General features: G+C 40.2%; 2 protein-coding genes across 8 annotated transcripts in view; one reads left to right on the top strand and one right to left on the bottom strand.

The window, feature by feature from the left end:
- The window catches only part of TFB1M (transcription factor B1, mitochondrial), a 31464-nt gene extending 24193 nt beyond the window's left edge, over nucleotides 1-7271 (top strand). For 6 of the 7 annotated variants that reach the window (XM_061989015.1, XM_061989020.1, XM_061989018.1 and 3 more), the window contains 2 exons: nucleotides 1448-1575; nucleotides 4713-5657. In XM_061989015.1, the coding sequence (XP_061844999.1) occupies nucleotides 1448-1575; nucleotides 4713-4926 (342 nt within the window). In that variant the 3' untranslated portion in view covers nucleotides 4927-5657. Of the gene's footprint in view, nucleotides 1-1447; nucleotides 1576-4712; nucleotides 5658-6569 lie in introns of those variants that run through there. The other variant, XR_009818103.1, reaches the window with a different exon arrangement.
- Nucleotides 5670-27818, bottom strand: part of TIAM2 (TIAM Rac1 associated GEF 2) — a 174300-nt gene continuing 152151 nt past the window's right edge. The window contains exons 17-28 of the mRNA XM_061989021.1: nucleotides 18767-18946; nucleotides 16876-16944; nucleotides 16365-16490; nucleotides 15138-15246; nucleotides 14378-14557; nucleotides 12870-12988; nucleotides 11570-11678; nucleotides 10489-10547; nucleotides 9226-9331; nucleotides 8412-8499; nucleotides 7696-7850; nucleotides 5670-6845 (exon numbers count right to left, since the gene is read on the bottom strand). Of these exons, the coding sequence (XP_061845005.1) occupies nucleotides 6211-6845; nucleotides 7696-7850; nucleotides 8412-8499; nucleotides 9226-9331; nucleotides 10489-10547; nucleotides 11570-11678; nucleotides 12870-12988; nucleotides 14378-14557; nucleotides 15138-15246; nucleotides 16365-16490; nucleotides 16876-16944; nucleotides 18767-18946 (1935 nt within the window). The 3' untranslated portion in view covers nucleotides 5670-6210. The remainder of the gene's footprint in view (nucleotides 6846-7695; nucleotides 7851-8411; nucleotides 8500-9225; nucleotides 9332-10488; nucleotides 10548-11569; nucleotides 11679-12869; nucleotides 12989-14377; nucleotides 14558-15137; nucleotides 15247-16364; nucleotides 16491-16875; nucleotides 16945-18766; nucleotides 18947-27818) is intronic.

Here is a 27818-nt window from a genome sequence, read left to right as displayed (position 1 = left end):
TTACAGCTGAGCTGTTCCCATGGAAAGTACAACATGGATGGATGGCACCTTTCTGCCAGAATATGTCCATGTCAAAGGTTACTATAATGTAACTGATGTAAAAAAAAAAAACAATAACAAACAACTCATAGACTTAAAGCAGCTTAGGTTAAAGCAGCAGGAAAAACCCTTCTATTTTGTTTAAGTACTCTTGTTATAGGTTTTCAGAAACAATTGGTACACTTAGGGTGCACTGTTCTTTGGCCTGAGTGTATCTTTTATTTCAGTCTGGAATAGCACATGTTCAATTTAATGTCATGTGGAGAATCAGTTCTGTGAATACCAGTATTGAGTTTTAGACCTTTTTTCGAAAGAGGAATGATTGTCCAATGTGTTAGCAGACTTTTTTAATAAGAGACTGAATATTTCTAGAAGTCTGGGGATTAAAAATTTCATAGTCATTCAGTATCGGAACTTGAACAAATTGTACACATTTTCAGTGTGCTCCTCAGAGAAATGTTTCACTTTTGTTGTTGTTAGTATCTGGTTTGGAAGATGAATTGCTTTATTCCATGTTTTGTAAAACTGGATTTTTAGCTCAGACTGTATTTTTTAATACTCAAGTCTGGATTCAGGTTATTTCTATGTCATACACTGTCTCTGTAATTGCATAACATATTTTTGGGTTTTTATATGTACGTACATGTATACTGAAGGGAGGATATTGTTTCATTCTGTTTTCAGACACAGAAAAAGTGACTGTTCTGTGAACGAAGCTGATTTTAGAACTATAAAAGAATAAAACAAACTTGAAAAAAAAATCTTTGTAGAATAATCCAAATTTTGGATGAACTGTGATACACAGTGTAAACACAGAGTTGTATGGTCGCTGAAACTCAGTGCAGACTGACTTCTACCTACCATTTCTTTCAATAGACTAGAATTTTAAAGTCTTAATATGTTGAAAAATAATTCCTTGGCTTACATTCTAGAAATGCCCTCAAGCAGCAGAAAACATACAGGGAATGGTTTTGATTTCTAATTATAATACCAATTTTCTCCAGCTGCCCTTCAGCCTTTATATCGAATATTCCCTAATTTGTGTTTCATGTCAGAATTGTCTTGTGGAAGGATCTGAAGAAAGAAGTGCTAATTGCTTTACAGATTGCATGGAAGTTCTAGATGGAGGAAGTGCCATGGGGGGAAAAATAACTAAGTACTAATGGCATGTGAACTAATTGGAAATATGTAGATAACTAAAACTGATATTCTGTAGGTCCATGACAGTTAAGCTAAATCTTTATATTCAACTACTATGACATTAGTCACTGCACAGCTATGTTACCTGTCACAGTGATGTCTTCCTGTATTCAGCCTGTTTCCTGATTTCTAGCCAGTTAACTTAGAAGAAATGTGTAATATATTAGAGGAATATATCTACTCAAATTTATCTTTCTTTTCCATATAGGTGGATGTAGCTGTGGTACATTTCACACCATTGGTGCAACCAAAGATACAGCAGCCGTTCAAGTTGGTAGAGAAAGTGGTACGAAGTGTCTTTCAATTTAGAAGAAAATACTGCTTCCGCGGACTCGAGTAAGCATCCCTAATGAAATGTGTCAGCTACTGCTAAATTGGTTGAGAAGCACTTTTAGCTATGCATTTGATTTTGTTCTTCCCCTTTTAAATTCGTTATCATAGTTCCTCAGATCTTTCCATTTCAGAATGGTTTCTGGAGAAAAAAGTATGATATGAATCTCTCTCAGCTGTAATTATATAATAATTACTCTGTTTGGGTTTTTTAGTGCAGTTAAAGTTGTTTAAGTTACTAGGATAAATTGGTTATCTTTCCAATAGTTTGTCTCGCACACTAAGAATCAATGTGCCCTTGTGGCCAAGGCCAGTGGCATCCTGAGATGCATCAAGAAGAGTGTAGCCAGCAGGTTGAGGAAGGTTCTGCTCTCCTTCTACTCTGCCCTGGTGAGGCCTCATCTGGAGTCTTGTGTCCAGTTCTGGGCTCCTCAGCTCAAGAGGGACAGAGAATTTCTGGAGAAAGTCCAGCACAAGACCACCAAGATGATCAGGGACTGGAGCATCTTTCATACAAGGAAAGGCTGTGGGAACTGGGGCTGTTTAGTCTGGAGAAGACTGAGGGGGGATCTTATTAATATTTACAAATATCTGAATGGTGGGTGTCAGGAGAATGGGACATCCCATTTTTCTATGGCATCTAGCAACAGGATAAGGGGTAATGGGATGAAGCTGGAACACAAGAAGTTCCATTTAAACATTAGAAAAAACTATTTCACTGCTGAGGTGAGGGAGCCCTGGCACAGGCTGCCCAGAGAGGGTGTGGAGTCTCCTACCTTGGAGGTCTTCAAGACCAGCCTGGACCTGTTCCTATGCGACCTGATCTAGGTGGACCTGCTTCTGCAGGGAGGTTGGACTAGATGATCTTTAGAGGTCCTTTCCAACCCTTACCATTCTATGATTCTATGAACCAACCCCTACAAAATCTGCAGCATTTGTTAGTTGGGTTAAAAAATTCAGAACCAAAGATGGCAGCGTGAAGAAGGAGAACATCATCTGTAGGAAATTTTACTTTTTTGGGGATAGTGTCAAAAGGTCAAATTCTTACTTCTGTGCTTGCCCTTTGGTGGAGTTGTTAACTAACTCTAAAAGTTCCCATGCCTTACTGAGGGAATTTACTAGGTTCTTTAACTGCTGCGAGAAGCCTGCAGTCTGTTCACCAAGGACCCTGTTAAAACTCCAGCACAGCCACGTGTCTGACTGACTCAGTGTGGGAAAAGCAGCATTCAGTATTGCAGAACATGTTAGGATTGTTAGGACAAGAGGCGTGCTGCTGCAGCTTTGGCTAGCTGAATTTGGCTAGGCAGTCGTTTTGGCAGGGAATGCTGTTAACCTCTGGAATGCAGACACTAGATGTATACTGAGTACTGATTTGCCAGTGTTATGGTTTGAGTATGCATTTGGAGGTGGTTAGAAAATGAGGTATCTGAACTCTAGGTCAACTTGTATTTGATTTACAGTATGGTGAGGGCTGTTTTTGTAAAAGAATGGTTTCAGTTGACAGTGTGAGAAGAAGGCATGTACAATCAGCTTATCTACATTATGTAGAATATTTTGGCCAAAGTTTTTGGGAAAAAAAAGCCCAACTATTGTATAACCTCAGATTGCTAATAATTACGCTACATTCTTTTGAGGCAAGGAGGAGGAATCTGAACTTTTGGAAGTCACGTGTTCCCTAGCAGCTTATCCTGCTTTAGCCTTAGTGTGCAGCTAAGAAACACAATCCTCTTATGCTTTAGCTGGCCTGAAAAGGAATTGCAAATTTTGGTGTATAAGGCAGCTATTAATAATAGTTCATTGTGATATATCTATCTAATCTATCACAAATACTGTATAAAAACAAGGTAAAAGAATCAGTTTACATTTGTGTGCAATTTCTGGGATCTGAGAGAGACATGGCATATATGTTTAAGCTGTTAAGTCCATGAAGAGTTGCTGTTTACAGACTTAGGTAAGATAGTGCATAGTTTGTGTAAACATTTTTGGCTTCAGGTACATTCTTAACTACCAAATCAAAGGAGATGATAACTCAAGGAAGGCTATCAAAGTAGGGCTGATGAATTTTAACCTTGCTGACCAAGGCCTAGAGTAGCACATATTTCAAACAAGGTTGTTCCCTCTCTCGTCATTTCTAAATCTTTTCTTAACTTTGATATCTCTCTGTTCACTGTGAACCAACAATCACTTATACAAAGCCTTTTGACTAGCTTGTCCAGCCAACCAGCAAAACACAGCTGGGTGTGTGTTATTTGATTAGATGCACAGCATCCTATGATTCTATGTTTTTCAGGTCTTATGTATGACAGAGGCTACTCATTTGAAAACTGAGACGTGCACATCAGCCATGTGCAAATTTTCTGCCTTGCTGACCCATTGTAGGTGGAGGACTACTGCTTATGAGAGCTGGTCCTTTCAATAGTTGGCACTTTGTAGTATGTGTTTTTGTGAGACATTAAAAAAAAAAAATCAGTTGAACTAATACTGTTCATTAAAATTTGGGGACCTTGTGAGAGCGAGGTGCTAATGCATCTAGCCACAGAGTAAATGAACTGATAGGACCGTCTGTCTATGAACAGTGACAACTGATAACAAAATGTAAGACTCCTGGCACATTCTCCAACTTCTAAGTATTAAAAAGTGAATGATAATGAAATGCTCCTTTCCTCCTCCTTGGCTCTTTTCCTGGCATTAGAATTACAGTATTAATGACAAGTGATATCTTTCCCATTGTAATGAAGCAGCCTGAAAGAAAGTCACGATGTTTGGATCAGATCCGTTTTGCACAGTTTCATCTGTTGTTGCTCTCTAAATAGGAGGCTGCTTCTAAGAAGCCTCTGTGACTGTAGCCATACGCAAAGCTCTTTTTAGTGTTAGGAACCATGAACATACATGAGTTTCATGTATGAGAACTCATGATACATGAGTTATGTATTGGCTTTCCTACATTATCATAATTTGCATTTGCAGATAAAGGGCTCTCCTCTGTTTCCATTTGCTTAGATAATGAGCTATAGTAAGAGTGACAGAGCTAAAATAATGGCCTTCTTCATAGTAAACCTCTATTAATTAAATTCCTAAGAGGATCTTGTTACTTTTAAGGGAAACTGAACTATTTGAATTTGTCTTTTCCCCACACCTTTTAGGACCTTGTTTCCTGAAAATGGTCGTTTGAAAAGAACGGAACAGCTGATGATGACAGCAGATGTTGATCCAACTCTGCGTCCTGTCCAGCTCTCTATGTCACAGTTTAGAAATCTCTGCAATACCTACAGGAAAATGTGTGATGAAGACCCAACCCTTTTTGAGTATAATTACAGAGAAGAGCTAAAGCAAAAGAAGAGGAAGAATTTAACCTAAGTCCCAGTCATCCTGAAGAGACTGAAGAGGAGAGTCACCAGTAACAGCTGTAATTGCAGCAGACTGATTTATTTTTTTAGTAGTAAACTCCTTGATCTAGAGGCTTGGATTCATTGAAAAGAGGCTTATGTATTCCTTAAATATATTGCAGGTATGGAAAGAACTACTTTTGAGAAAGTGCTGGAGAGAGAGTTTTCCCATTTTATTTATTCATTCTGTTCAGCTGCAGACAAAAATGAAAAGAGGTAGTCCAGTTACCAGGTGCCTACAGGTTTGTTTTACTTCAGGGGAACGGCTAGAACACATACCAAGAACCAGGTAATTCAGTTGGAATACTTCTGAAATCATTGAGATTTATATGGATGGAAGTGCATTATTTAAACATACGAAAAAATACTTTCATACTTCAGCACGTAAGACAATGTTTGGATTTTATGTGCTCTTTTTGTCCTGGAACCATCTTATGGTGCACAGTAATTTAAAAAATAAAAGCCAGATCTGTTGTATAAACATACTCAAGTGACTGGCTTAAAGGAGGATAAAGTGCACAGATTGCCTCAAGGTCTGCTAATATGATTCCCATGTATGCGAAAAGCAAAGAACTTGGGATTTAAAGCTCCAGCTAGAGAAAAGCAGCGTGATAAAAAATAGAAAACATGGCTAAGTACAATACTTATTTGTCTTTTACTGTACAGGCTGGTAGAGAAAATAAAAAATACAGTCAAATAAAAGATTACAGGCCAAGCTTTGTTTTTGTATTTACACATATGTATAAAGTATAAACAGCATCTCGAAACTTACAAAAATGAAATTTCTGCACTATTGTGCACTAAAACACATTAAAATAACTTAATTCTGCTTTAAATAAAGCAAAAGTGAAACCCAAAGAAATAAAATGCCCAAGGTATTGAAAAATCCATTTTGCAATGCTACTTTCGATCCTAATCCCCTCTGTCACTCACTAGCCCCTTTTCCACATTACTTAAAATGCTAACGAGGCCATCCTTGCCCTCCCCAAGAACACTACATCATCTTAATAACTGCTTGAAAGAGATGAACTAATTTACAGACCTTGGCCAACTTAATCTATTTTTGATCCAGAATAAATTAAAATAACTTAAGAATCCTTTACAGTTGTTGTTGTGGAAATAAAATGTATTAGTGCACAAAATCTGATAGTAGTTTTCTTGCATCTTCCATGAATGTACTAGTTTTAAAGCAAAGTAAGTTTGTTGAATTTCATGTGGACTGCCGATGAATATTTGAAGCCTAGTGCTCAGCAAGCTAGGACTTCCCATGCCTCTCCACGGCTTCGTAAAAACAGTCCTCATTAACTACAGATGTTAAACTCTGGACGCTAAATTCTCTCTCTAAAATAGAGTTCAGGTCCAAGTTTGCAGCATCAGAGTGACTGTCAAGGGACTGGTGACGTTCTTGCATTGCCATTAGAGTTCCTCTGTTGCGCTTTGTGCTGTTGACTTTTCTCTTCACCGGGCAGAAGTGGCCACGTACCAGCTTTGGATGCCCTCCTGGCTTGAAGCCATCTCCTTCCTCATTTTCAGCAGCCTGATCTCGTTCAGAGTCAGTACTCGGTTCCTCTGAGATCTTCAGCCGTTGGAATTGTATTTCAATGTCTTTTGTAGGGCTGCCCTTCTTTGGGCTCCGGTAGTCATCCTCGTCCTCATCATCACTGAGAATATCGGACTCTTTGACAAGGACGTGAGAAAAGTCAGCTGCTGCGTGTTTCTCGGGAGATGGATGTTTGGGCTCCTGCACGCTGTCGGCGGTGTGGCAGCTGCTGCTCTGAGTGCTGCTGCTCAGGCTGCACTCATCCGAGTCCTGGAAGGTGCCTTTCCCTGGCTCACCGTTCCACTCGCTGCTGGGTGAATTCTTCAGTACCCTCAAGGACCTCGTGGAAGCTGTGCAGAGGAAAAAGGCAGGTTGGGTTTTTTTCAGCAAAACATCGGCTGAGGATACTGTCTGTCTGAATAGCCCACTTGTAGTTAGCCTACTAGTCTCATCTGCTAATCATCCCGGGGCAGATGTGTCAGCATTCAAATACCAGCAGCGCCATCCCCTGCCAGAGTTTTCATTCTCCCTACCCCAGGGCTCTGCTCTTGCCTTCCTATGCAATACATACAGAATCCTCCAAAGACTGTAGCAACAGTTTATACACATCTGCAGCAAAGCAACACTGATTCAGGCACCTCAAGCATTGGAGGGCCAGGCCACAGGCAGGACCTAGACTGTGATGTTAAGGGGGTTTTACAGACAAGTGATCAGATGGAGAACTTGAAGTGTCAGTAGCTACTCATTTAACTAAAATGTCAGAAGCTTGTACTTAATTAGGGATGGAATGCAGATTTTGTGAACTGAAAGAAGCTAGACTTCTGCCTTTTGCCAGTTGTTTGAGCTTTAAATGTCATTAGGGATGACTTACTAAAGGGAACCCGTAAGAAAGAACATTAATACTGCATGCCAGAGGGAGGCTGTTTCTTCCCAGCAAAATTAATTTGGGCCTTATTAAGTCTTCCCTTAAGAGAGCTAATGCCACATCACAGCATGGGGGCAACGTCAAGCTCGCTTATCTCTTCTAGCCCTTGTCATTCAATGAGTTGTGGAGAAACTCTACCACCTCCCCAGCCTGAAAAAGACAGGGGATTTGTGGGTGTGGCACAAGACACACGATAGTCATGGTAATAAGTGAACTTTCTGCCAGCACTGGAGGGCTCCAGACTCCATTTTTCACTCTAAGAACCTGTTCCTTACCCAGTTTGGCTGTTGCAGGCACACGGTTCTTGAGTGGGACGAGGCGATCTTTACTTGTTTTCTCCAGGGGTAGCTCACATTTTATGTGGCGTCTGAAATTCTCCCGCAAAATAGAACGGATCACTTTCACGATGTTAGTCTTGTTCTCACAGTCACTGCAAGTTTAAGAAAACAGATAACCAAATTTTCCCCTCTGAAGCAAGACACTACTGGCATAAAATGTGCCTGCTTCCTTCCTGCTGATGTGCGCTGGCATGGCGGGTTTCTTTCAACAGCCTGAGTAGTAGATTTGCAGTTACACATCTTCAGGCGGCGTTAGGCATTTCACACACTTCACATTTGGAAATCTTGGTTGCCTTACCCTTAGTGAAATGGCCTGAAAAGTAACTTCTGTGCATGGGATCACTCCCTTAAATGGTCTGGATAAGCAGGTAATTTCTGCCAACCCCGAGTCCGATACAAAGACAGTTACTTTGCCCATGTACTGGAACTTACGATCATAACATCTGTGCAGATTTCTGATGTTGGGTCATTGTGCCAAATTCCCTCTTATTTCAAATTGTACTCTGTACAGTTAAATGCTGGCATAGTGCCTGCATTCAAAGAGTGAGAAGTGCATTAGAAGCACTGATGCAAAGGTCACGCAGTGGAAAATCATATCTTTTTTTAAGTCCAATAACATGGTTTGTCAAATGCAACCTCCACATAAAGCTTACCTGCTGCACAATTGAAAAATTGTTTCTGGCCTGCCTTCTACTTCTGACTTCGTGTGGATCAGTTCCCAGATACAGCTGTTTTCTGTTCCTGTGTGTGGAAGGAAACTCGAGGTTTGTATGTAGTTCACAAAACTGTTGGCATTAGAAAGATCAGCATAGAGCTTGCCCTTTCCCGAAGGCAGCCTTAACATAGCCATGGGCAGATCCACAGATCTCACCCAAGATGGAACCCAAAGGAAAGTTCCCTGAATTCCTCTTGCAGCAGCCTAGTGCTGCCTGTGATAACTTCTCTCTTGGAGAGCTGCTTTCCCACATTCACCTGGCTGCCTTCCAGCTTTAAAAGGCCTTTGCCCAGGCACACAAATTATGTATTTGCTGCACACATCTTAGTGACACTTTACAAAAAACACAGAACTGTATGGATCAATTCAAAGGGAAAATAAACCCGAGCCCTCTGCTGCCACAGATTACAGTCAACTTTCCCACCTTTGGGAAAACATAAGGGCCAGCACACACACAGCATCAAGGCATCACTAGGGCTTCAGCTGTGGTAAATCACCTTCTTGTTCATAGTGTCGTTTTAATGAGGATTCCATTCTGTCATTCGTTCACATCATGTTGCATCTTCCTGAACTCATGGAAGAAGCCAGCATACCCCATGAAAAAAGTCTGTGCATGTATCAAGCCTGCACTCCCTAAGTCTAGTGACAACTGTAGACAGTATTTTCTCTCCACCTGCCCATTTCCCAGAGGCTCCATTGAGACATAGACAAGAAGCATTCAGTCCTAAAGGAATTTGGTGCTAGGGAATTACCTGCAGTGTTCCCCAGTCGAACTTGAAGGGCAGATAAAGGAATCAGCCAACGAAATTTAAATGGATCCAAGTCACCATAATTATGTGCAGCACGAACATTAGTAGGCTGCAAAAAAAGAAAAAACAAGGATATTAATAGGCAGCAGAAAAAGTAGGGTTGTTTTGTGTTACTCTTAAAAGACCTGCGCCTCTGAAGAGAAACAATTTTTTTCCTTCAGCACCCTAATATGTGCTTGTAAGTGTAGTTGAAATGGTGATAGACACAACCTTTGGAATTTGCAATTGCTTCAACTTTTAAAAGCCCTTTTTTAATGGATAAAAATAATACTTTGCATATAAGTACTACTAGGGAACAAGCTTCCCATGAAGGAACTCACAGACTGTTGATTAGCAGAATACATTAATCGTGTAGCTGCTACGGCTACTTTTAGAGCTCCTCCATCTGTTAGATAATCATGGTGCAGTACTTCACCACTGGTACTTGGGATATGCAACTTGCTACTTGACTTCAGCATTCCACTTTTGTAAGTTGGGACAGAGAAGGTTATGTTTAGAATGCTTCCTTCCCTTTCCTTTCCCTTGAGGGCCTATAAACAGAGGTCTTGAACCTACAAGCTATGTTAAGGTAGGCCACCGTAAATGGCATCTGAAAGAATTAATGATTCCTACGTGGCAATGTTTGATATGTCCTGAGTGTCCAAAGAAGGGAAACAAAGCTGGTGAAGGATCTGGAGCACAAGTCATATAAGAATCAGCTGAAGGAACTGGGGCTGTGTAGCTTGGAGAAAAAGAGACTGAGAGGAAACGTGATCACTCTCTACAGCTACTTGAAAGGCCTCAAGTCGCACCAGATGAGATTTAGATTGGGTATTAGAAAAAAAAAATTCTTCACTGAGAGGGTAATTAAACATTAGAATGGGCTGCCCAGGGAGGTGATGGAGTCTCTGTCCCTGGAGATATTTAAAAGACATGCAGAGGAGATGCTGAGGGACATGGTTTAGAGAGTCTGTGATTCTATATGCCACCTCATAGAACTGACGAGCAGCTCACATGGACAAGATGCTACTGCTGCTTACTAAATAACAAAATCCCACTTATTGTTATACCCAGATACTAAGCCCTTGTTTTATCTGTGCTATCTAGAATTGCAGCCCAGTGAGGGAAGGTAGCGTTCCACTGCAGTCACTCCCGCTGCAGCCCATCTCACACTGTGGGAGGATCCAGTGCATAAACACCCACCAACTCCACTGACACCATACTTACCATTTTCTTTTTCAGTTTGTAGTTCTCCTTATACACCAGTATCACAGCCCTCTTAAAAACTAAAAAATGAAAGAAACAAAAAAGAAAAACTGTAAATTACAGGTGTAATAATAAAGGAAAATATTATCTTGGAGAAGATGATTATTGTAATCATGAGACTATGAAGGATGAGATAAGCAAACTGACTGAAAAGCGTTTGCCCTGTACAAAAAATGAGGTTTTCATCTGACACTTGTTCATGCAATGGCAGTATTTTTTGTTCTGAATGTTTAGGATGAAGCCTGAGTCTGTTTTGCCCAGGACCATAATCAGCAAGCAAGCAAGCAAGCAAGCCCTTCCTCTCCTTGCCCTGGATCCACAAGGCCCTTGGTTATCTTTTCTCCTCCCCATCCCACAAGGGGAAGCAGCAAGATGTGGCAGAGGAAGAAGCAGCAAACAGCTGCATGGTACTTGGTTGCTTACTGGGCTTAAAGCACCACGCTCCCCAAACCTGCCATGCTACCCAGGGGAGTGCACAGCCACCCTGAGGAAGACAAACTTGTCCCTTGTCAACCTGAGTTGCTCTTGTAGGTGTTTACACAATGACGCTTTAAAGAAATACTTGTTAAAGAAATGGACCCAAGTGCCTAAGATGTTTCACTGGAAGACTTAATTACTTAGGTAAATCATATACAATTAAATAAAGCTCTTGGTTGTAGACTCTCATTTTCACATTCATTTCTCAGGACCTGGATTGGGGATTTTGAGGCAGTAGTTGTAAAGCAGAGGTTCGTCTAAATTCCCAAGAGGAGAATAAATCACCAGCCTCCTTTTAAAGTGCGGTTCAGCAGATTTTTCTAAAGAGAATACTGCCTCTTGAAAATCACTAATTTAAGAGCAGCTGAGGTTGACTCACAGAGCAAACAGCAACAGCAAACAAAAATGGAAATCTTTCTCATAGTACAAAATACGCGTTTTTCCAGAGGTAAGTTTACCCTGGGTATAACAGGGAAAGGAGGTGGCAGCTTTCATCTTGTGAGAAGATTTAATGTGATAATCTTTAGATCTAAAAAAGCAGAGAGTCGTTAAGGAAGATACTTACCAAACACTGTAAGTTCAAGGTCTTTTCTTGCTTTGCCCAGTGAAGGGAAAGGATTCAGCCAGGAAACAGTAGAGTGCATCAGAAGTTCTCCCATTGAAAGCTCTGTCACCTGTATTAAATTGTAACAGTAGACAATACGATAAATAGTAGTATAATAAAGAAACACTATAAATACAGACATCAGTGCTGTGATCCACATGTAAAACATTAATGAATACAAATCAATAACTATTAAGGATCTATATTTTCTGTATTTATAAACAGAGAGAAAGGCAGAGAGATCTGCACTATGGCAGGAAAAGTGTGAGTAATCAATCCCCTTTTTAAAATAGGTGACAACTATAAGAAGTAATAACCCCCACGTTACAGAAGCTAGACAGGTTTTTTTTACTTTTCATAACTTAGAAGAATATCAAGTTGATCTGGTGAGCTATCATTTACATATAGCCAGTTGTGAACTGGCTGACTTATCAGCTGTAAGTATCTTTAATTTCTATAGAGTAGTTAGTTAGTATTAATGACACCACCAATGGCAGAATTAATGGAGGTCTTGTACTTTGAGGCTTCTTTTTTATGAGACACACAATGTAACACTGTGAAGAATCTCCCAAGCTGTCAAGTTTTGTTTCTCCATAAAAGATGTAGCCAACAGGGTGATATGGCATTTAGTATAAGGAGACAAAAAAACAGAGCTGACATTTCTCATATCTGATCATCACCTTTACAGATTTCATCTCCTTACTAATTGTTTGATGTGAATAGCTAAGTTCAGACCTTGCTGCCCAAATTCTGGGAAATGCACGCACACAGTCTGTGTAACTAAAGGTTTTTGCTCTGATAAATATCCAAGGATGCCTCAGCTCTGGAAGTGTAGAGAATGAGAGTTAACAGATCTTAATGTGAAATCCCTCAAATTGCCATTTTCATTTATATGGGTGGAAAAATATCTTAAGAAGTTAAGAACTCTGTAGCAAAAAATCTGAATGCCTCGGGGCGTGAATAATCTCTGTAACGTTTTAGAAGTGGAGGATTTTTCCTACTGAGAATTATCTCTACTCCTGCATGCAGTTCCTGTCAGTCCAAAAGGCAGCTCTGGCAGCTGTCGGAAAATTTTACCATGACCTACTGACAAAAAGAAACCTGACAGTGAGATATGAAATGGAAGTCAAAATACTCAAGGAGAGTGGAGGAAGCCCAGCACAAATAAATCCTCCAGATTACCTCAGGAAAAAATAAACCACCCAAGGGCAAGCAGGATAATTCTTTGGGAGTGAATAAAACATATTTTTCCTTCTCTTACCTCCTTCTCTGTTCCACTTTGATCTGCAACCAGTTGGTCAAATACAGTGCCATAATCTTCGTATATCTTCTGCATCTCGTTGATGTGACTTGCTACTTTTTCCATTGCCTTCAGTGCTTCTGTAAGGTTTGAAAATTTCATAGACAACTGTGTAATTCAATTGTATTTTCTAAACATGACTTTTTTATTGAATTCCACTTGAGGGAGGCAATATGACGCAGTGTCCCCAAGGTTTAGTGAAGAGAGTCCTAGCTTTCTATCAGTGCTTTCTCAAAGCAACAGCAGAAGGTGTGCATTCTGATCAGAGTAAAGGATAAATGCTCATCTGGTGTCTTAAGCACCTGAAAAGGCTGCAATAGGCATTTCAGTGAGGAGCCCCCAGATATACGAGTATTCTTATCAACATGATAGCAAACACGGTTAGGTTGTAAATCTTGTATATATCGGGCTACTAGGACCTCTAGGATAATCTACACCCATACTAGTGTAAATCTTCTGATGAGCTTTAATAGAAACATTGCATTTGTCTTACCATACAACAGATAAAGGAATACAGAGCTAGGTTATACAAGTTCCTCATGGACTGTAGCCATGGCATTAAATGGTGGTGGCCAGGTTTTGTTTACATTTTGTTTTTTAAGCAAGAATGGCACTAGATTTTGTTAGACTTTGGTGTTAATTCAGAAAGGAGCTGGAGAAGTGTGTTCAGTTTCTCCAGTCCTGCCAGCTCTTAGTGGTGCAGCCTTTTAACATCCATCCTGACCTGCAATTATGTCACGCCCAGCCTGTTTCTAAGAGCAAGGGAACAGTATTAGAAGCTCCATTTTAACTCAGTAACAGCCTCATGACTTCTTGCTGACAGTGTACTTTTCCTGAATCTATTTTGTTAAAATGACAATCAACCCATAAACCAAATCTCTAGACTTTCCATCCACTGGGTGCTGACAGACCTGATCTGGAGTTTGCCAGGGTGAAGTCCCAAGCAACTGAGACTAGAAAAGCAATCAGCTCTAAAATATATTAGACAGGTCTTTCAATGTGGGAAGACTGCAAAGCTTTGACACAGATCTCTTCTATGCAAGCCAAGAGTCACAGCCAAACCTCAAACAACTAAAATTTCCTTCTGTTGGACTGTTAAACTTTGACACATTTCAACACCTGAGCAATAAGTGCAAGACAGAGCTTTGGTTCGTGTTTCCTAAGTGGGGATTAAAGAAAACAAACCAGCAACACTATGACTTAACATGTTCCTGTGCAAGAACTGAAAAGAAAGACCCCAGTCCTATTTCTCATGGCAAATCCTGGGCACATCTTCTCAAAGGCTGGACTCAAGTGAGTAGGACTTGTTGCTAAGAGCACAAAGAAGCTATATTTTATTTTTGAGGAGAGGGAGGAAATTCTAAGTTTTGATGAATTCTGCGCTGTCTACCGGTATGGCAACCTGCCTCTTCAGAAAAGGCTGGAAATAAAACTTGACTTCATCCCTGCAGAAGAAAGGAAGAAGTTACCTGTCAAATGATAGTGCTCCTCACTCTCGTTGTCTGTCAGAGACACCAGCTCTTTTAAAAGCAGAGGATATTTCAGCACTCTCTGAACGGGCTTTATGAGATACGACTCCAGTGTAGAAGAGTGTTGCTTTGTGGGATTCCGAGCATCCAGAAAGGCCTTAAAGGCACTATCTGTTTTGGCTAGATGTAAATAAAAGAGTTGGTCAGCTGAATGTTGAAGTCATAGAAGCTACAATAATTTGAAAGCACAGAAAAGCAACTTGTAACCAGCGACCAAAGCCTCACCCTTTTCAATAGATGGTTTCCAAAGTAGTTTGTTCATTTCATCATAATTTTCTGCATTGAATAGCACACATAAAAAGGCTAAGAGAGCAATTATAGCAAGGTGACATTATTTCTCAGTGTAGTCTTTCCTGCATCAAATTAGTAAAGCGATGGCTGAGGAAATAATTCCTAACTTAATCTGCCTTTTATTGCTTCTTTTTGGAGTAAGAACTCAACTTGCAGATAGCACAAACTTGTAGATGTTTCTATAGCTTTTCAGGCTACTGCCTGGATGTTACAAAACAAACATTATCCCTCCAGCTCAATACCATACTTTAGGCAGAACCACAGCTCTTAGCTATTCATATTAAAAGATGCCCTATTAGCCTTTGCTTCATACCAGTATTCTCTGCAAGTTCATGAGATTTGTTACAGTACTTCACTGCAGTTCAGATTCATGGAAATTAATCACAATAATGAAGATTAAAAAAATTACCTCTCTCGAGAACTTTCTGAACTTTGATGTGGTTTGCGCAGAAGCCACTGTAGAGTTTGAAGTGGTCAGCGTAATACAGAAAGGAGCCTCCGAGGGAAAACAGCAATTTCTGAAACCAACACAAGCAAAACATTAATTTGTTACTATAACCCTAAATAAATGTACACACATGTAACACACAGGCTCAACACTCTGCTTATTTGCTCTCTTTCTATGCATATCATATAGATAGGTAAAAAATCATGAATATACTATTGGTAGTAGTTCCAGATTGTTTCTGTATTTCTCTGGCTGTAGAGTTCAGCCTATTTAGGCACAAAGGGCTGCAATATTCTCTGTCCTCCCTGAGCAGGTAACACCACTGCCGACACTGTACCTTTCAGGTGGCACAGGAACAAAAATCAACAGATGTGTGATGGAGTATCATGCTAGAAAGCACAAAAGTAAAGCACAAAACTGCCAAAGCCAGAAGAGACAGATGATTGGTTTCCAATTGTTTTCCTTCTTTTAGGCAGGTGGTAATTACAGGGCACCTCTGATGCTCTCAAGATGAAGGGGAGGTTGGGAAGATGTGGAAAGGACTGAATCACAAAGGAAATATTTTTAGAAAAATGCTTTCCGAAGCAAAGGTGAGGAAGAGTAGTGAAGGAGGACAATGAGGAGGGCTGCCCTCTCCCCTCTTTGTAATCAATGTTTGCTCCACAAATGCAGCAAGTATCTGTGAGACCTGCCAGCAGGCCTTGCCCAGTGCTCAGTCAGTGGCACCATTGCCAGGGACCCTGTGTCAGGGGACAGGTGGTGCCACTGTGACCCAGTGACACTTCTTGGACCTCACAATGTGAGAAACTCATGGCGCATTTAACTCATGGAGCATTTAACAGGAACAGTTACCAGTCCATGGCAAGTGAACTGGACTCTGGGAAGGGGCACAGGGCAGAATTCAGCACAGCAATGGTAACCTTTCTAGAAAGGAGTTCTGCATCATAAGCATTGTTAGCTTACAGCATACTCAAAGTCTGCTCTGCATCTTCCACGTTGCAACTTCTGATGTGGGAAAGTGGAAGATAACCCATGAAAAATAGCACTTGTCTTTCACTGCTGAATAGATGTCTGTCATTCAAAGTAGAGCTCCAAACATAAAAGCAACCATATGAAACTTATTTCAGACCAAATTTTCCACAAACATTTGCATGCACGGTACAAAGTATTAAATGATGAACTATTCACCCGGAACTGGGACGGTGTTTCCAGTGTATTAAAATCTGACGAAGAAGATATTCCATCTTCAAGGGTCTCCAAAAACACCTTCTGGAAATCCAGCATTTCTGGCAAACTACCGAACAAGGACTCCATCTGTGAAATACATTAGGCTTCATTATGAAGTACAGCACTCCATCATGCACCTGACAGTGGTCTCGCAAAACAATCCACTAAAGAGACGTGACACACAAAGAGGTTGTAAAGGGCAATAACGTCTTTGTTAATAGTTTTCAAATGGGTTTTATAAAAAAATCATTACAAAAAAGCAAAGGTTTCTTAGCAGTTAAGTCTGAAGAACAATTACCTTTTAAAAAAAAGAGTGACGCACACACCAGACAGAAACGCACTGACTGGTGTAATTCCTATTGTTACCTTCTTTGCTTGCTTTTTCTGTCACGCTCTCAGCAATGAAAAACCCAAGTGTCAAGGTCTTAACCCGTAAAAGAATGAAAAGCACATCCTTCAGTTATTCCCTCACCTCATCCTGGGTAAGGAAGGTTTCATTTTGTAGGGGCTCCAAGTATAGCTCAAAGAGGCAGCTCAAGTCCTGCAAGAAAGAGAATTTGTTCATGTTTTGTGTAACATTTGGAATTTTTTCTTCATGTGACAACTGTGGGATATGGGTAGTTTTGGTGAGTGAACTAGCATTACAATTCCTTTTCTGTAACAAAATCACTTGAGTGATGTTAGCATGAAAGTGATTGCTAAATTAGATGCACATTGATTTCAGTGTAATGTTTTTTGTTTCATCCTTAAGGCTTTACAGCTCGGTTATAAAAAAATAATGTTTTAGTACAGCATGAGGACACAATGTTACAGATGATGGCTTCCTAAAGAGTATGAACAGCATCAAATGATTTAATCATGTCTGCTAGATAAACCATATAAATAGCCCCTTATTTAAGCATCACTAGTAATACACCAAAGGACATATAACATCTTAAAATCCTATTAGGCATTAAAATGTCAAGTTATATTGTCGGGGGGGGGATGGGAATTTTCAAGGACTTTCTCAGTCACTTCTTCAAAGAACTGATGACACTTTTGAAGGCTTACTATCCCACACCAGTGCTTGGTGGCCCATGGCATGTCTCTCCAGCCCTGAAAAGTATCACAAGATTCACAGAATGGTCAGGGTTGAAAGGGACCTCTAGAGATCATCTAGTCCAACCCCCCTGCAGCAGCAGCTCACCCTAGATCAAGACATACAAGAACCCATCCAGGCAGACTTTGAAAACCTCCAGAGAAGGAGACTCCACATCCTCTTCACAACCAGAGTAACAGCAGTAATTCTTATGGAGAAGGAGTAATGGACAACTCCCTCCTAGGAAGGCTGTAATGACTATATGCAACCTGACAGGACTTTTTTTTTGCCTGGTGTAAAATTGCACACATGTCAGTGAGCTCTCCGTGGTCATGCCTTCCTTCAAGCAGTTCGCCTATACAAAAAGTTAGCTGGACATACACCAGGGTCTGTGTTCCGTAAAACTTCCTCAAACTTTACAGCATATGGCTGTATTAGTGTATTGGTGGATGTACTAACAACAACAGACTGGAAGCGTTTTCTCTTCCATACTTATTGTTATTGCAAGTACCAATATCTGTAAGCAGGTGTTTTGAGATGCAGTAAAATAGATGATTCCTCCTTGCTGAAGGTCAATGAAATCAATGTATTTGTGTTTCTTTTGGCATCCAGTCACGTGTATTTGAAGTTTATAAAAAGAAGAGACATACATCTAATAAATTTTGGACTTATCAGTCAGAGGGGAAATACCATACATGTGTGATGCAACTAGAGTTGCGCCTTTTAGCTTTGCTGATTCAAAAATAATTATGCATTATTTTCCACAATTACACTTTTTTTTTTCCTGATTTGTAGGAGGTTCTACTCTGTTATTCTACCAGATTTAATTTACTCTTAGTTTCCCCACCTGGACATGTTCCTATGTTCCTAGGTGAACCTGCTTCTGCAGAGGGGTTGGACTAGATGATCTCTAAAGGTCCCTTCCAACCCTACCATTCTATGATTCTATGATCTTAAAAACAAGGGGAACATCCCCTGGAGAATCCCGATTTTAACTTATTGCAGGTGTCTACTCCCCCCCTCAAATTACCACTCTGCAATACAAGTACAATTTGACTAGAACTAAAGGTACTTGATCAAATCCTACAGCCTCTATTACATGAGCAGGCCTGTTGAAAACAACAGGAATGATTAGATAAGCAGATTTTGTAGGTTGCAGCCCTCATTGAGGGCTGGTTATTTAAAAGCAAGCATGAAATATGTTAAGAGCATCCACAAATCACGGACAGCCTCAAAAACAAGGCTGTAGCTAGCCAGGGGTTTAATTTTTCTTTTTTTTTTTTACCTTGACATAAGACTTCTCAGTGTCCATGAGTTCTTGGATGACTTTCCTCAACCTATCTGCATCAGAAAGGTGGCGAGTCAGTGGCCGTGGAGGTGGATCCTGGTTGTCCTTCTGTCCTTCCATACCGCTTCCTTGGACTTCTTGGAAGTTTTGGCACACCACACTGATCTGTTCTGCACTCTGTTAAATGAGAAGGAGACAAGCACTGATGTCTAAGAATACAAGCTGTACTACAATTATTTTTAAACCCCTCAAATTTTGCTCTTGTTCCATATTCAGGAGTCAGAGCACACCACTGATTTTTGTCAGATATGTATCCTGATAGCTTTGAACAGCTTGAATTTATGGCAGATCCAGATCACAGCAGGAAAACCAAATTAAACTTTTCTTGTGATTTTCCAGTGCAAAGTACTTTCAAGTCTCATGGGATGCAAAAGATGAGACAGTCCTCAGGTATACTGTATACTTTGACTCTTATGACACTACCATCGCACTGTTTTCCATCTCTCCATTTTGCAACACACGATGCATCCAAATAGAAAAAAAAATATTAAAGATCTTTTAAGCACCCAGAAGAACTGTTTTGCTTGTCATCTGCTACCTGTGTTGTGTTGTGTGCAGTCTTTCAAACAATGAGACAGAGCTGAGGGTTCAGATTCCAATGTCGTGGATTGTCAAAACACGTTTAGATGTTTCATAGAATGATATTATTTGGAAGGGACCTTTAGAGATCATCTAGAGGTCACCTTTCTCTACAAGGAGAAAATCACATATGAAGATCTTCTGCTTTCAAAGGCAGAGGATGGAAAACTAAATCATTGAGAATCTTTAGCAGAATTATAAAGATTAAAAAAAACCCAGAAAATTTTCAAGCAAGGTAGGAACTGGAGATGAAACAACAGGAAGAGAAAGATTTTTCTGACACTATAAAATGGTTGTGTAGTTTCCTCTGCATAACCACCACTAATAACCAAAAGCAACTTTGGCAGGCCATAATCTTTAATGCTTAATTTGAAAAGTATTTCACTGTTTTCCTTCTTATATGATGTTTTCCTGAAAGCTCAAATATTGCCACCATTACCCAGTTCTACCTTAACTGTTGTTGGTATCCACCTCTTCATGTTGGCATGAAACAGTTCTTCAGTGTTTCGGTCTTTCAGTCAATCTAAGACACCGGGCAGTTGTATATGCTGTGCCACATATTCCATTTAGAGAATGTGTTCAAATGAATACTACATGAATGTTGCCTTACTTCAAGTGCAAGTCTTGTCTCAGTACTCTTGAAGAAATTAGGACGTGTGCATTTCAGAACTGTCTTAATCTCTACTAATTTATTCCATATGCTGTTTCAAGTGGTCCTTTTTGGATCTCCTGATTCACCATTGACTATCTGTGTAGCCAGGTCATCAAATGAGAAAATGTAAAAGTTCTTCTGAAACTGAACTGAGCTATACAAAATCTTCTGTAAGGTGAAGGCTAGATGCACCAGTAGTATTAAATCTGAACCATTCATGTGAGGAAATATAAGTACATCTCTCACACCTACATGATGGAAATAAATGTTAAAGTGTCGGATATTTGCCATGTAGTCCACATTAGTCTGTACCTTCCCAGCCCCTAGTTTCGAACAATGCCACCACTCTAAAAAAATCGTTACTTTAATATGTGCAAACATCTTCACAGTCCTGTATAATGACAGCTTGCAGGACCATGACATTTATATACAGTTTGCTTTTGCAACATTTATTAGGTCTTGACAAAACACAATGTGAATTGAATGTGTTTGTCGGAATTATGGCTGTACAATGATGGAACGCATTTTAAAATCACAGTCACTGCATCACTAAAATTAATTGTGCTTGGAAATAAATCACACCTTAATTTAGGAAATGGAGGGAGTACATTTTAAAACAACTTCTAACTAGCTGAGTAGCAAAGTACTTGAGGTTTGTTTTCTGTGTTTCTGATGTCAGAGTTTTGTATTTGTATGAGAATGACTCAAATTTCGTGCTCTCTATGGCTCAAGGTACATGTGGGCTGCTTGACTTACATCAACCTGATACCTGATCAGGGACACTAGACCAAGGATATGAGACAGCCTATTGAAAGTGAGTCATAAACATCATAATTGGGCACAGTTTTACAAGGAGGAGTTAGAAATCCTCTATTCCATCTCAACCCCCTTCACACGTAGGGCAGGCAGGTATTGGAGAATTGTTCTCCACCCCCTTCAGTTTTGGGGCGAGATATGCATCTGCCACCAAGAACCACTGGATAAGAAAGCATATGAAAACTGATGATACTCTTCAATATAAATACTATTCAAGCATCTAATCAACATTATTTTGGTGTTAGAAATTGTTCTGCATAACTAATCTAAGCCCAAGGATCAGGATACTGCCAACAAGTCTGGCATTAAAAATACTATCCTGGTCCTGCAGCGCTGCTTGTAGGCTCTTGTCCTTTCCTTTAGTCTTGTTGTTCTTTGTCCTTCCCTCTATGAGCCCCACACTGTGCAATATTCAGACCTCATTGTATTTTACCAGTGAAACCACAAAGTGTACCTTAGGTTCTTGACCCAGAGTCCAATATTCATGAGAAGCTTCATAATAAGAAGTAGAGAGGAATAAAAACTATTCTTTCTTCACACTTCTTCCCAAAACTGCCTTACCACTCAGGCTGAAATCTCCACCTTTTTTGCACACTGCTCTGGATAATGCTTTCTGCCTACCACACTGAACAATGTCCTGCTCTTTATTATTTTTGCTGTTTAAATCAGGCCATTTCTAGAAAGGCTCTAGAGGAACACCAGGTTGTTGCTACATACAACACCTGTAATCTAGAAGTGAGAATTAACTCTGGATTTGCTCTGACAATGACACTGCAATGGCTAACATGGGCAGATTTGACTCTCAGATACATCTAGTAAACTCCTCAAGCATATAGCTGCTTTCATTTCCAGAAGGTCAAGACTGTCTGTACTTAGTAAACAGTAAAAAAAAATATTTAGGGCAACCTTTATAGTGTGCAGCTCATTATATACATTGGTGAAAAAGAAGCCCAGATGATTGACGGTGAAGAAGGCTGAAAGGTGGCTGAGTACAGAGAAAAGCTGGGGAGAGCACACAGTGGAACCAACAAATTTTCTCCAAAATCCATTACTTGAGCTCACGGATGCCTCTTTCAGTAGCATATATAGGAGACTGCAATCAGCTTCAGGTCACCTTTGGCACAGAACAGCAGACAGATAAGGCTAAAAAGTGCCAGAGTTGGAAAATACAATTGAAGTTTATGCAGGATTTATAGAAAAAGCAAATACTTGCATTCCAGGGAGAATGAAGTTAAGCAGCACTGTACTGTTTTACTGGCTATTTTCACAGATTTTCCATCAAAGCTGTATAAACTCTTTTACAGACCTAGCAGTCAGGGGAAGCAGCCTCCTGCCCCATACTCTCTTGGCCTCTAAGAAAACAGAAGGATGTGTAGAAGCAGCCCCGGGAGACTTTTTTTCACCCTCGTTTGTCTGTGACTCGTACTTAGCTCCCTCATCCTTTTGCAGGAAGTACTCCCTGTGAATGCAAACTACTCGTGGTAACTTTAGAAGGCAACGTCTCAGTTCACATAAATTTCAGCTTGACCCATAGCAGTCAGCCACCACAGTGGTGCTCAGCTTTTCAGATGGAGATGAGACACATCCCATTTTTTATAATGCTCCTGACAAGAAATATAAGAGATTATTCCTCTAAAGTGAACAAAAGGATACTCTTATAAGGAGCCTCTTACAGATTTTCTTTCCTCCTTGCAGACAAGCATTTCATCATTTGAGGCTCTACTATCCCCACCAGAGTTAAAAAATCTCCATAAAATTAATTGGTGAGAGAGCAGAAGACAATAATCATCAGTGGTTAAGCATTATCACAACAATTTTATGTCTACCCTCTGACTTTTTGCTGAATTATACTGATTGAGCATAAATGCTGCACAAGGTCAATTAGTGCTACAGTGTCTCTGCTCATCGCTGTTTATTTTACCCTCATTTATATACCTCATGTATTCCATGAATCAGTCAGGGTTTGTTTGAAAAAGTGATGCAAAGGAATATTTTAAGTAGGCTTAAAACATGCTATAGCCTAAGAAAGACTCCTTGGATGGGTTAAAACCATGTATGTCCTTTGATGGGTTTTCAGATTTCTGCACCCTTGTGCAGGACACTGAGCACGTATCTCTAGGGTGATCACCAATCCTTTGAATTCCTTATCTGAAGAGGAAGCATGCTCAGAAAACATCCTGCAGAAACAGATTAGTCTTGTACCTTCTAAAAACAAACATCTAACAGCTCAGCTGTGCCTGATGTATGTATTTCCAGGAAGACTGAACACATCAGTCAGCAGAAGAAATAAAGTCATATGGGATTTTGAGAAAGTAACAACTGGCCAGAAACCTCTTTATACCCCTCACTCTGTGAAAAAAGGCAATTTGGAGATGTCCATCACTCTTCTTTTGTGTTACAAGATGCTTTTCTCCAGAACCAAGGCAGCACTAACAGCCTTTGGTTTGAAGGAGTTTTTTTGTGGGCCCATCATTCTACAGACAGCTCTATCATCCTCAAGCAATGTAAAAGGCAAGAAAGTTTCAGGTCTTAGCTTCCTTAAAGACCACTGCAAAAAGTTGCCTTACATTATGCACCGGTACAGGATGTGCATTCTAAATTGTTCATTAAGATTGAAAAACGTCAGCAGTTTCACTCAGTTCCAGTAATGCAAGTAGATGTCACCAACCTTGTCTAAAATCACAAGTACAGTAGGAAGTGAAGCTGATGACCTAGTAACTCTTTTGTCACAGTATAAGTCAAGGCCTGAAAGTAGGCTGAACATACAGCTGTGTAAAACAGCTAAGATGCAACCCACTTGACGTGGTGCCTGAGCTGTTCATATGAATTGCATGATGGAAAAGACAGGGAGAGAGAGAGAACCATCTATCTCCTTGGGTATAAAGGAAGATCCGCTGATGGCTTAGATGGTTTATAACTAGCATTTCAGTCAAGTAAGTCATGCAGTGACCTAGGCCCAAGGGCCTGCATTGATGGGGTGCTGAGGACCCAACAGCTCCCACCGAGTTCATAGATGCTGTGCTCAGCTTCTCTAAAATCAGTCTCCAAAGTCATTTGACCCAACTGATACCAAAGTCAGGAGCAAAACAGAAGTAATTTCCATCGTGGAATGTGAAATCCTGGCCATACAAAATGTAAAGATGAGAGCATCAGGAAAACAAAGAAAGGAACTCTGACAGCCCATGTCACAAAAAGGACATTCCTGTCAGGTAATATTAAAGCACACAATGCATATTTTTCCAAACCCCGATCTTGTGAAAATATTGTCATTCTTTCCTTCCCTGTATCCTTTCTATCACCTGTGTAATATATTTACAACCTTTATTGCCCAGCTGTATACCTTGATTGTAGCCCTTATTTTTTTTTCCTCGTCGTTTCCACAAACCTGATTTTTTTTGTCAAATACCTGCAAAACAGTTATACCATTCTTGCTGCAGTTATTTCCAAATGCCCTTGAAGAATCATGTTCAAACCATCCCACTTCTTGTCAAAATCTGGATCGTGGCTTAGTCCTTTCTCTGACAGATGCAAGAAATAACTATTTGCTCAAGCCCAGCAGAAAACGGTGCAGGCAACTGTCCCGCCCTTCCCTCTCCCAAACTTCAAAAAGCCCAAACCTTCTCCTCCCATGCAGCTTACAGGTATAAAACTCACCCACGAAGTACGTGCTACTAGAATCCATTATTTGATTACTGATGCCAAGACAGCCGCTATTTATCAAGCGCAGACAGCCCGGCTCGCACAGCCCCAGCCCCTACCTTAGCCTGATTAATCAGCCGCCCCCAGCTTAACCCACGCCGCTGCAGAACTCACCACAGAAAACATCCTGTGCAGGGAGCCGTACGCAGCTGCTGCCTGCTGCTGGGTTTTGCGAGCCAGTGCTAAACTCTTAGCTCTGGTTTTACTCCTCCTGAAGGCGGGCATTGTGGCTTGCGAACACAAAACTTTGCCAAAGCAAAAGGTCCCTGGAAAGGAAGCCACGGACGTCGCGATCCCCCACGAACACACCTTTTCTCTGAGCTCAGCTGCACAAGAGTTTCTCTTTTGTGCCGATCGACAAAAAAAATCACAGATGCTGCCAATGTCCCAGTGTAATGCAGCTAAGCAGCCTACGAGAGCACAAACAGACCTGCCATGCCTCCCTTTATTACTAGAAATGCAGGAAAAAAACATGCCAGATGAGAAGATTTTCTTTAGAAATAGCTTAAAGTAGCAAACACAGGACAAAGTACAGTTATGGCAAGGGAAGATGGGTTTTATCTCCTTAGAAATATACCTGCCTCCGTGCCTCTGAAATGTACTGCATAAACAAAACATCAGGTGCTTTGTGAAAATTAGCCAAATACCTAAAAATATCTATAGAGGGTGCTGGCTGCCCTGAAGGTCAGCATGAATTATCAAAGGTACTGGTGCTCTGTCAAGGGTATATGCTGCTAAATGGTGTGCATACAAATGCTCTTACTATGATAAAATGAAAAACAAATTGGCAGCTCTCTGGATGATTTCTTTACATAATTGTGCTTGTCCTTTGTTTGAACTTTTTAGTTGTAATTACATCAATAGAAAGAAATTTAACTGTGCTTGGTAATGAATTCAGGCTTGACAGTGAAAGTCCCTACGCTGATATCTTTACACAAAACTAATCAGGACCACAGATAGACTATTCTAAAAACAACATAACTTTAAATAAAGCATTACAGGACACGACACCACTGAGCTGAAGAGTTACAAGACTGACAAGCAATTAATTAATAAAAGAAGAACCATTCCAGTGGCCTAATAAAACAGCACTGTTGCAGCACAAGGAATCTGAGCTATAAGGCTTCATTCAACACTGCCCTTGCCACCACTGACTGCTCTAAGAGCAAATCTTTTTCTTGAACCCACATGATACCCCAGGCCTGGGTATCTATATCCTTGGTTATGAGTATGCTGCTTAAGAGGTTTCAAGGATATTCACCTTCATTCAAGCAAGGGAATAATGCAGCCTTCTCCTTTAATTACTGTAATTAAACTTACATCAATCTCTTTCCAAACCATTAGCGCAATGTGACAGCTCAGCATTTGCCAAACCTTACAGCTCAGTTGCTGAGGGGCTGCCTACCAGAGGAACAATGACACTGGAGCCCTGAAACAACATGCTGCTGATAAGGCTCACAGAATGCATCACAGTAGTAGGAACCTCTTGTTTAGCTCTTAGACCATGCCCTTTCTCTCTTTTGCAGACAGCAGATTCACTGGGTGAGAAAACTACATAACAGAGAACTGAGAGAATGGTCTTGAAGGGGTGAGAGAGGTTTTGCTGCTCCCTAACATTTCATTTTTTAGTGGACACACAGTCCAGTTTAAAATTCCAATTATATGGACTATTGTGTAGCATCTACAAGGCTATGTTTCTTTTTTCACCACTAGTGGTTGCCTCTGCAATAGTCCACAGACCTTAGGGATCAACAGAGTAAGCATGAAGAGAAAAAAACCAACTAAATCAGCCTGTGGAAATTTTACAGTACTGCATAAGGCATTTATTTTAAAAACAACACGGGTCAGGTAACCAGATCCACACATATTAACAGTATAATTATACTTTCTAGAAAGGTACTGGTTTTTCCTTTTTTATCAGCATGAGTAGTGGCAATCTCAAGCTCTGTTTTTGTAATGGATATGTGTTGAAACACAGCTCATCCACTGGGACTGAGAAAATAAAAAGGCTGCTAAATTTCAGGGCCAAGCAATATCGTCAATCTTGATGAAAAACAATGTCAGGCCTTTTAAATTCCATATTAGGAAGTTATTCTTCCCCAGATTTGCTAATTAAGCCTGAGTTATTAGCTAGCCATATGCCAGCTAAAAGATGCTCCCAATTATCAGCTTTTTTTGTTATGTGTATTCATTAGGAAAATAAAAAACAACTATGTCTTAGTAATCCTTCCAACTTCTATTGAGAGATCTGTATAAATCAAAAAAAGTGAAAAAAACAAGCTAAAATAAACAAAATGAATGAAAGCAGGGTTTTTTGGCCTTTCTTCTTCCCCTGAAGCGCACTGCAAACATTCAAGCCCTTTTCAAGAACAGGTCTCCTACGTCAAATATCCATGTAAAATAATCAATTGCCTTGCAACATCTTAAAGATGACTGGAAAAACAACATAGCTTTGTTGTTTGTTCCTTTGTGCTTTGAGTTACACACATTCCCTTTACAGACATCTGGTTTTCATCTTCCCGTTTTAGTGGCACCGGGCTTGATAGTTACTGTTAACAGTAACATCCTCCATAATACAGGCTTCCCTCTATTGTCCCAAAGTGTCTAGGTGTGCTTATCTCCATCGAGTTCATTTCCCATTCTGCTTTTGCCCTTAATGTGTGAAGGTAAAAGGCTAATTTTGCTCTGTCTGTACAGACTTTGAATGAACGGAAACAGAGGCATGGCCTGTGGGACCCTCCTGAGTGCTTGTGGGCTATTTTGTAACACCAGTCTGGACCCCTGGTGAAGCAAAAGGATAATTTGTACACATAACATATTTTTTATGTGTATATGTGTACACACACATGTATTTAAAAAGATACAATGTACATACAAACCCTGGACTAACAAGAGCTCTGTAACATTAGCAGTCTCAGTGTGTTATAAGCTCAGGCTTAATTCAACTGATCTCTAGATCTCTACAGTTATCTAGAGGGACTCTGGGTTTACTTTTTTATAGATATGGATGGCTAATTTCTCTAAGTATTGCCTACCATGTTTATTATACTAATACCATGGTTTTAAAATGCCTTCAAAATCCATTTTCAAAGCATAACTGCCCACAATGAAGACATTTGCTTTAATCCTAGTGCCAAAAAATTAGTTAATATTCCAAAAGTTTAAAATGAATTCTTGACTATTTTCTAGTTTCAAGTATCTTAAATACTGTTTGTAATATTCTCACTTAAAGTGCTTTGTCCT

The sequence above is a fragment of the Colius striatus genome, chromosome 2 (assembly GCF_028858725.1).
Source record: "Colius striatus isolate bColStr4 chromosome 2, bColStr4.1.hap1, whole genome shotgun sequence".
In the NCBI taxonomy this organism is placed as follows: domain Eukaryota; kingdom Metazoa; phylum Chordata; class Aves; order Coliiformes; family Coliidae; genus Colius; species Colius striatus.
This window is presented reverse-complemented; position numbering and strand designations above follow the sequence as displayed.